General features: G+C 41.8%; 1 protein-coding gene across 2 annotated transcripts; it reads right to left on the bottom strand.

Moving 5' to 3' along the window:
- Positions 1-1,678: 1,678 nt before the first annotated feature.
- Positions 1,679-9,971, bottom strand: LOC119352711 (golgin subfamily A member 6-like protein 22). Of its 2 annotated transcripts, XM_037619285.1 has the most exons (5): positions 9,740-9,971; positions 3,837-4,710; positions 2,777-3,761; positions 2,610-2,693; positions 1,679-2,037 (listed from the first exon to the last, which is right to left on the bottom strand). In XM_037619285.1, exons 2-5 carry the CDS (start codon positions 4,653-4,655, stop codon positions 1,937-1,939), a joined length of 1,989 nt encoding a protein of 662 aa, XP_037475182.1. In that variant the 5' UTR covers positions 4,656-4,710; positions 9,740-9,971; the 3' UTR covers positions 1,679-1,936. The 2 variants fall into 2 exon arrangements, with proteins under 2 accessions (XP_037475182.1, XP_037475181.1); XM_037619284.1 differs by having other exon boundaries at positions 2,777-4,710.
- Between the last annotated feature and the right edge of the window lie 58 nt (positions 9,972-10,029).

Raw genomic sequence — 10,029 nt, 5'->3', positions numbered from 1 at the left:
AATTTCAAGATGATATGCCGGCTCAGTCTCTCGGAGGTGCTTATAGGGGTAGGGTGTGTGTGCGCGTATATATGAGCGCTTGCGTCTGTATTGTGTTAAAAAAAACAACCACGTGAAAAAAAGGTCAAAACTACCAGAGAAACAAACATGAAAAAAGCACACACGGAAAACCGATCAAAAATCTTCCCTAAGAAACCGCTTCCCCGGACCCCTATTAGACAGGCCCATCAGTCCTTGTCTCATTCGCGGGCTGGATCGTGGCTGAGGGCCCTGCATGGCCCAAGGTCGCTGGCACCAAAAAAGATGAGCCCTCGTACTATTACTCCCTCCGTCTGAAACTACTTGTCATCAAAATGGATGAGAATGAATGTATCTAGAACTAAAATACATCTAGATACATCCATTTCAATGACAAGTATTTCCGGATGAAAGGAGTACGTGTTCCAGGTGTTACGCGATCGACGACGTAGGCCTTCTCCGCCTTCCACTCAGAGATCTGGTAGGCTTCGTTGCTAATCGACCGGGGCCGCGTCGGATACGGCTCCTACCTCCACTCAGATATCGAAACATGAGCGGAACCATGAGCCATCTGAAGACGAGCGCCTGCACCATGGCCGCCGGCGACGACGACGACTGGGTGTACATCGACGGTGACCAAGAGACGAAGGCTTCGCCGGCGCCAGCGCCGGCTGTCGTGTGTGCCTCCGATAGCCTCGACGAGTCGGAGCATTGCGCATTCGACTTGAAGCTGCTTGCCGATCTAGACTATCTCACAAGGAAAAAGGATTCCCGGATCAGGATGGATGTCCGCGCCCCGGCGCCTGACGATGCTGCGACAGTATGGATTTTTTTGGCATCAAAGAGGCATGTGTGTGCAATGTTCATGCAAATTTTCGTGGTGTTTGGGCATTGTACGAACTCGTGGCAAAAAAAAATATTTGGCTCAAATTTATTTTTTTGAAAAAATGCGCTATTTTGTTTTTTTGGCTAGAGCTCCTACTATGTCATTTGATCACGGAATTTTGCACGCATCTTACGTACCTGAGCATCTTTGATGCCAAAAAGTTTCATATTTTTTCTATTTTTTTGCTATTTTTTTAGAATTTACTGTTCACCAATGTACATATTTACATTTTTTTGTTTGTCATGAGCTGCTCGAATATTGACACACCAATATATTTTGCACGGGTCTTGTGCACCAGAGTATCTTCGTTACTGTAAAATTTCAGATTTTTTTGGTTTTTCCCTATTTTTTCGATTTTACTGTTCACCAAGTTAATGTTCGCCACATACTAAAACCGTCCGAAGCGGCACGAAGGACGAAAACTATCCGGTTTGATAGTTGAGGGACTAAAATTATCCGGCTTGGAGTTGAAGGACGATTTCTAAACTTTCGGAAGAGTTTGAGGATTCATATTTAGCAATCGCGTGGATATAGGATTTCCTTTTGATCCCAGTCAAAATACCTAGTGACAGTACATGTGAAGCATTGTGCCACATGCCACCATCCAAGGCATATGCTAAGATTTTTAACATGAAATGAAAACGACATAGTCAACCAGACAAAACTGTCACCTTATCAGATTTTTTTACCAAACTATTTGCACAAGCACAGCATAACAAAAGAATAAATCAAATCGCTCAAAAAAAAGAATATCAAATTCCAACTCAAAGAGGAAAAATAAATCAGATGGCACGCATGGGTATAAACAGTTACTAGGCTTGGCCATTAAGCCTGACAGGTTTATCCAAACAAGTTGCTCTTTTAATTACACCATATAACAACATACCCACAGCACAGCGCCGAGTATAGGTAAAAACGAAAGGAAAATGAAAAAAAAAAACCGAAAAGAAAAGTTCTAAGCAGAACATGTCCTTTCTGCAATGTATACATGATGCATATATTTTTGGCTCTACAGAAATATCTTCAACCATCTCACTTCTGGCACGACCGCTGCAAGGGATCCTGCTTCGAAGGACCGTTTGGAGAAACTTTCCCCAAAACATTCAAAGCCTTCATCCGTTGCAGCTCTTTACCTGTGTGATGCAGTGTTAGTGCATGCAGGATGTATGTTCTTAAAACAAATATGCAAGAACTGATCTTGGTAACACGTCGGCCCGATAAATACTTGCCGAATTGGGCCATAATGAAAAGATGGCAAATGCATGACGCACAGATTCAAACAATTAATATCACTCAGGACTTGTAGCGTTGAGATTGCAGAAAACTACATTAAAACATATATTTATTGATGTTGAAACATATTCAGGCAGCGTGTTCCACTATGGATCTCAAATGCCTACTTGCTTGGAATGCTGACACCATATACGGCTGATACACTAATACTGTAACTTCAGAGTTGTTTTATTTCATGCATAGTACAGGCCATGATGAGGTGTTCCAGCCGTCATGCAATATAGTGTGCACATTGCACTCAAATAGAGATACCGTGCATCAGATGCTACCCATACCAATAAGGTTACCACAATATCAAGCTACTGAGATTTTGCAGCATAAATATGCAACATGATAAGACAGTCCAATATGACGGCTGAAATATAAGCTTCAAGAATGATAAGAAAGCAAAATAAGGCAAGTGAAGTATCACCTTCCTCCACTAGGAGGTGTATTGCCCTTTTCTCCAGCTCAATCGCATGCATGCTTCGACCGGCTGCTGAGAGTGACCTAAGCACTGTAATTAGGAGGAAGAAGTCAAATACCCTGTGAGAAAAATCAATTTACAAATAACTAATGTTGCTACCCAAAATTTCTTACTTCGCATATAACCCTCCTGGGGTGACCGATCACAGTTCTCCAAATATGTCTGTAATCGATCATATCTCTCACTCCAGTAAGGATTTTGGTTGCCTGATCTACGGATATCACCTTGAACGGTGGTACTAGGAGCGATAGGTGGCTCGTTAGCAGAAGCAATCGGCAGCTCATTTATCTTTGGTACAGTTTCTGCATGTGTTTCTTCGGGAGATTTAGATGGCTCTAGCCCTCCAGATTCAGTCATTTCAGATGAGACTAGACCTGCAGATTCAGCAATAGTAGGTGCCACTTCTGGCTTATTGACCTGATCATGTTGTACCATTTGCGGTTCCTCCTGTTCTGTTATCATAGGTTCAGCAACAGGAGGTGCCACTTCTGGCTTATTGACCTGATCATGTTGTACCATTTGCAGTTCCTCCTGCTCTGTTATCCTAGGTTCAGCAACAGGAGGTGCCACTTCTGGCTTATTGACTTGATCTGGTTGTACCATTTGCCGTTTCTCCTGCTCTTCTATGCAAGGTTCAGAGATAGGAGGTGCCACTTCTGGCTTATTGATCTGATCATGTTGTACAGTTTGCTGTTCCTCCTGCTCTTTTATTCCGATTTCAGCAATAGGAGGTGCCATTTCTGGCTTATCGACCTGATCATGTTGCACCATTTGCTGTTCATCCTGACCTTTTATTCCAGGTTCAGGAATATGTGCCATTTCTGACTTCTTGACCTGATCATGTTGCACCGTTTGCTGCTCATCCAGCCCTTTTGTCCCAGATTCAGCAATAGGAGGTGCCAATTCTGGCTTATTCACCTGATCATGTTGCACCGTTTCCTGTTCATCCTGCTCTTTAATTCCAGATTCAGAAATAGGAGGTGCCACTTCTGGCTTATTCACTTGCACCGTCTTCTGTTCATCCTGCTCTTTTATTCCAGATTCAGAAATAAGAGGTGCCACTTCTGACTTATTCACTTGCACCGTTTGCTGTTCATCCTGCTCTTTTATTCCAGATTCAGCAATAGGAGGTGCCACTTCTGGCTTATTCACTTGCACCGTTTGCTGTTCATCCTGCTCTTTTATTCCAGATTCAGCAATAGGAGGTGCCACTTCTGGCTTACTGACTTGATCACATTGCACCAGTTGCTGATCCTCTTGCTCTTCTATTTTTTCTCCTACATTACCCTTCAACTCTTTAGAAGAGCTCACTTTACTATGTTCAGTTTTCACTTTCTGTTCCTCCTGCTCCTCTGTTTTCTTGCTTCCACTACCCTTCAACTCTTGCGAAGGGTTCACTCTACTATGTTCAGTTTCCATTTTCTGTATTTCCTGCCCTTTTGTTTTCTCACTTCCACTACCCTTCATCTCTTGAGAAGGGTTCACTTTACTATGTTCAGTTTTCACTTTCCGTTCCTCCTGCTCCTTTGTTTTCTCGCTTCCACTACCCTTCAACTCCTGAGAAGGGTTCACTTTACTATGTTCCGTTTCCATTCTCTGTATCCCCTGCTCTTTTGTTATCTCACTTCGACTACCCTTCAACTCTTGAGAGCAACTCACTTTGCTATGTTCAGTTTCCACATTTCGCTGTTCCTCCTGCTGCTTTGTTTTGTCCTTGCCAATAACCTTCATCTCCAGAGACGAGTTCACTTTATTATGTTCAGTTTCCACCTTTCGCCGCACATAAACATTATGATAAACAGGGCTTGAAGGAGCATCAGTATGCAGCCGTTTTGTGCCCACAGCCTTTAAAGGTTCTTCAGCAGCACCTTTATCCTTTGGCGGCAGAGAAGTGCCTTGAGACATATTTATGATGTTTGTACCTTTGTTTAGCAGCTCACGCGATGCTGCTGTTTTCACCGAGAATGCTAATTGCTTGTCGCTAGATGGCATGACTCCTCCAATACTTCTCTACATTATACTTATCAGTTATCAATGTTGACGAAACCTGCAACACATGAAATGATTTCCATCAATAAGATGAACATGGACCACAAAAGATAATTGGGAGAAAAAACCAACTGTTCAAATAATGGCAGGAAAGAATAACACTTCAAGGTGACAGTTCAGTGATGTAGCGTTCATGGTTCAGAATTCAGACTTTTGTCTCTAGTTTGTTGCGGGTTCATAAAACTGAGGGCTCTTTGATTGGGGCTTTAATTTTTTTTTAAAATGTGATAATGCTGGATGGCTACATAGAGCAACATTTTAATTATTGTTCAAAAGGAACATATATATTGCAACAGTATGCAGCAAATATTTAAGCATTAAAAAGTGATAGACTAACATAGCATCTAATACATCAATTGCATGGTTTAGTTTAACCAAATTCCAGACAAGGTCATTGTAGTAAAGAACGGGTGAAAGGCATTTACAAACCCGTTTCATTAAGAAACACAATAGGCACAAGAGAAACAGGGCAACAAGTGACCATGGTGTCAGCACGTGAAAAGGAGCAACACATAAGACATATACTAAACCCTGCTCCTCATGGAGGTTCAGCTCGTACAACCTGGGGTGGTAACCCTGTCTCCACAGCTCCACCTCTATTTTGATACCATCCCCTATATAGTTAGAATACCATGGCTCTCATCTTGGAACAACCTGCTGTTTCTCGCTAGACCCTGCTTCCGACATTGACCATACATGTAGCACCAGTGGTAGTCAAACTCCTGGCCTTTCTCTGGGATTCACTTGTGCCTTTCTATCAACCAGGTGACAGTCCACTAGGGAGTCGTCCGTGAATGCAATGCTACAAACGTGGCCCAGACCACTGTAGGACGAGCAGCCAGAGCTGCCAAGACCCATGGGCAGCTCATGAATAGATGCCCAGCTCACTCCAGCGCTTGTGAGAAAAGAGGACAGGTAAAATGGCTAGGGAGGCTGTGGTGCTCACACCTATCAGCTGCCCAGCAGCGATGCTCAAGCAAGCCAAAGTAAAAACCAGCCCTCTAGCAGAACCCTAGCTTTAGCAGATGCTACCCTGATTTTGCAATTTTCCTCAAGAGAGAACTATGGGGAAAGTTTACTGTTTAAGAAAAGAAATATAAAGAACTACTCCCTCTGCTCACAAATATAAGATGTTTTATCATTTTTCTGAATCATGTATCTAGACACTTTATAGCGTGTTTGTTCATTCATTTTAGTCCGTATGTAGTCCATATTGAAATATGCAAAACATCTTGTTTTTGTGAACAGAGGGAGTAGATATTCTTGTTGCAAACTAGCATAATTTGTATAAACCCTGACTTAATTCTCTACTGTTGAAAGAAGAAAAATATTGAGATGTTTGACCTGTGTAGTGAACTAAAAAAAACAACAAACCATCATATAAGAGTAACTTTCAAATCAAAACCAGACTGAATAATCCATGGTTTAAAATGGAGACTAAACTGACAGGCAGTACTACCGTGACAATAAACATATAATATTGGTAACACAGAAAAGCTAGAACCACATCTAATAATATCCATCTGCAAAATTGCAACTATACGAACATGAAATCATGGGCAGGGGCCGATCTAGAGCTAAACCTACCCTGATGCACCACTTTTCCATGGCTTAAAAATTTCAAACAACAATGTACTGATTTACTGAATAATGGTGCATTTCATGGAATTGTGAAAGACAATGTATTGTACTAAAAAAATCAAATGAAAACCAAAATGATTGATATAATGGTGAAACAAAGGATAAAAATGATAACATTTCCAAAGTGATAAAAGAGAACGTGTTAGCTGAAAAGGCAATGCATGCATATCTCACTTGGATTAGCTTTTGAAACGACAGCTCATTCGTTATTCCACGTATAATGATGAAGTATCTCAATATTATGACGTTTCAGTAAGATGTCACATTAAAAATGAAACTTTGACGGTTAACTTTTTTTTATCATACTTTGTTACTTGTTAGTGCAAGTAGCTAGAAATCATGCTCACACAAAGAACTTTCAAATAGGGTATGGTAGTATGAAACCACCTTAGTGTCGTTAAACACATATGCTATTGGACTTGTTACTGGACAAACATCAATAAGATTTTGGAACCCGCAGGTGGCAGAAATCAACAGAGAGAGTACAATCAAATACTCCCTCTGTAAAAAGAAATATAAGACATTTCAGATCACTACTTTAGTGATCAATACAAGACGTTTCAGATCACTACTTTAGGGAGTAGGACATTACTGAATGAATGCACAATCATACTGCAATCACATTGTTTAGACAGTAATCAAAAGACAAAAGGAACGCAGATATATCCAGATAGAATCTAGTTCACATGTCCTGTTAGATAACTTCTATGTATAAACGTTTTTTGATTCAAACAGCATAGAAGATCAATCTCTTTAGCACAAGGAACTTGAGAAGATAGACTTCTGGTAAGTAAAAGCAAAGCCAGCAAGATCTAGCAAAGCAATCTCATCAAAACAAACAATGTATCAAATATTAGATCTAGTCAAAATGAACAACCATATTTGTATATCTAGTGCAGACTGCAGTAAACCATGAAAAAATAATCACAATGAGTTTATTCACAATAAATATTAAGTCTTTTTGTCTCATTTTGATTATGTTGAAATGGCATCTTGTATGATTTTCAAGTATGAATCATAGCAACTTATAAGCCAGCATGAGAGAATAGTAACGCAATTTTTACAATGATATCATGAAGATCTTTTCATGATATCCCAAACTAAGTGAAACAGAAACATAAATTCTTTATGCACAATTAATACATGTACTATGATCAAGTGGCGCTATAAGCAGAAAATCCCCATCTTTATTTTTCTTAATGACCTACGGCAACTGCTACTTGAAATAGCATCTGTCCACATGCACAAACAATTAAATCAGATAATCAAAGGGGAAACCACACTAACGCAGATTATTACCCTATAATGGTTGGATAATAAAATGGAGATAAGCGGGAAATCTCGTCTGTTTGAAACAAAACTTACAATATCTGATGCCATATCCCTTATGGCAGCTATCACCTAAATGGCATCTCGTTCACATTCACAAACAATTAAGGGAATCATAACTTCAGCAATTATTTACCATGAGCCAAGCTATCCTTTATATCTCCTAGTGACAGCAAAACTGCAAAGGACCAAATGCAGAACTAGTACTACAAAATTTAGGTCTTCAGTCTTCTCATGATCTTTTTCTTGGATTTATGGTAATTTCATGACACCCTTGAACTAAGCAAAACACAAAATAACTGTTGTCAAAACATAAGTTCTTTATGCACAATTAATTACAACATCTACTATGATCAAGTGGCGTTATAAGCAGCAGATCCCCATCTTTATGTTTCTTAATGACATATGGCAGCTGCCACCTAAAATAGCATACGTACACTTTCACAACCAATTAAGTCAGATAAACAAACGGGGAGCTACACTGATGCAGATTATTACACTATAATGGCTGGATATTAAAATGGAGATAGGCCGGAAATACCACCTAAAACTAAACTTACCATATCTCATGCCGTATCTCGTGCACATTCAGAAACAAGTAAGTCGGACGATCAGAGGGCGGAAACACCAATTAAGCCACGACTGAATTGCTGAATGGACACTGGCATGGATCACAAGGTGCTTTAACAACCCCCTTCCTAGTTCGGAGGGGATTAAATCTGGAATTAACACAGCATGCCTCCCTCCACACATTTACTTACTTCCATATACTACCAGCATCAAGGATTTGGTTCTAGGCAACAATTGTAAAATATAATAAAGCCCAGCAGTAACGTCAACACTGAACAAAACATAACCAAAAGCAGAGAATTGCTATCCATCCGATTGCATACTTTGCTATCCTTTATCACCTAGTGACAGCAAAAGCTGTAAAGCAGCAAATGTAGTACTAGTGCAACAAAATTTGAGGTCTTCAGTCTTCTCACGATATTTTTCTTGGATTTAAGGTAATTTCATGAGATCCTTGAACTAAGCAAAACACTAAATAACTTTTGTCAAAACACAAGTTCTTTATGCACAATTAACTACATCTACTATGATCAAGTGGCGTAATAAGCAGCAGATCCCCATCTTTATTTTTCTTAATGACATACGGCAGATGCTTCCCAAAATAGCATACGTACACATTCACAATCAATCAAGTCAGACAAGCAAAGGGGAATCACACTGATGCAGATTGTTACACTATAATGGTTGGATATTAAAATGGAGATAGGCGGGAAATACTGCCTAAAACTAAATTTATACCATATCTCATCCCACATCCCTTATGGCAGCTACCACCTAAAATGGCATCTCATTGAAAATTGAGGGCGGATTAAGGGCATCTTGTTGACAATTAAGGGCATCTCATCCCACATCCACACAGATGCAGATTATTACACTATACATTCACATTCAGAAACAATTAAGTCGGACGATCAGAGGGTGGAAACACCAGCAATTAAGTCACGACTGAATTGCCAAATGGACACTGGCATGGATCACACGGTGCTTTAACAAACCCCTTCCGAGTTCACAGGGGATTAAATCTGGAAGTAACACAGCATGCCTGCCTCCCCACATTTACTCACTTCCACATAGTACTTATCACCATCAAGGATTCGATTCTAGGCAACAATAGTAAATAAAATACAATGAAGCCCGGCAGTAATGTCAACTGGCACTTGGAGTACCCCCAGTGTGTGCGCACACTGAACAAAACCTAACCAAGAGCAGAGCAATTGCTATCCATCCGATTGCACACTTTGGTATCCAACGGAAGCAGAGGAAATGGACGGTGCTAGCCCGTCGGCACGCCGGAGGGGGCAGGGCTCCCCGGGGATCACCCGTTCGTGCTACCCAACGCGGAGATTCCGCCGCTTCCCCTCAAAACGGGCGCACGCAATCTCTACACGATTCCAGCGGAACCGCGGCAAAACCGATCGGCGGGAAACCGAATGCGGTGGCGGGGGGAAGGCGGGACGTGGGCGCGGGGGCGCGGGAGGAGGACTCACCCGAGATCGGCGGTGCCGGTGCCGGTTGCGCCGCTGGGAAGAGCCGTTGCCCGGGCGCGTACTGGATGGAGACGCGGGGGTGTGATGGTGGGTGGCCGGAGGGAAGCCGTGGGGGGTTGCCGCCGGCGAGGTTGCGGCGGAGGAGGCCCGGCGAGCGGGCTGATCGGCGGGGAGAGGGATGGAGGATTCGAGGAGGAGATTGGCGTCGGGTAAAGAGGGAGGCAGAGAAGCAGATGCGGTGGTGATGTTGATCCGCGGGCAGGGAATCCAACGGAAAACTGTGGGGCGGT

This window comes from Triticum dicoccoides, chromosome 2A (genome assembly GCF_002162155.2).
Source record: "Triticum dicoccoides isolate Atlit2015 ecotype Zavitan chromosome 2A, WEW_v2.0, whole genome shotgun sequence".
Lineage (NCBI taxonomy): Eukaryota > Viridiplantae > Streptophyta > Magnoliopsida > Poales > Poaceae > Triticum > Triticum dicoccoides.
This window is presented reverse-complemented; position numbering and strand designations above follow the sequence as displayed.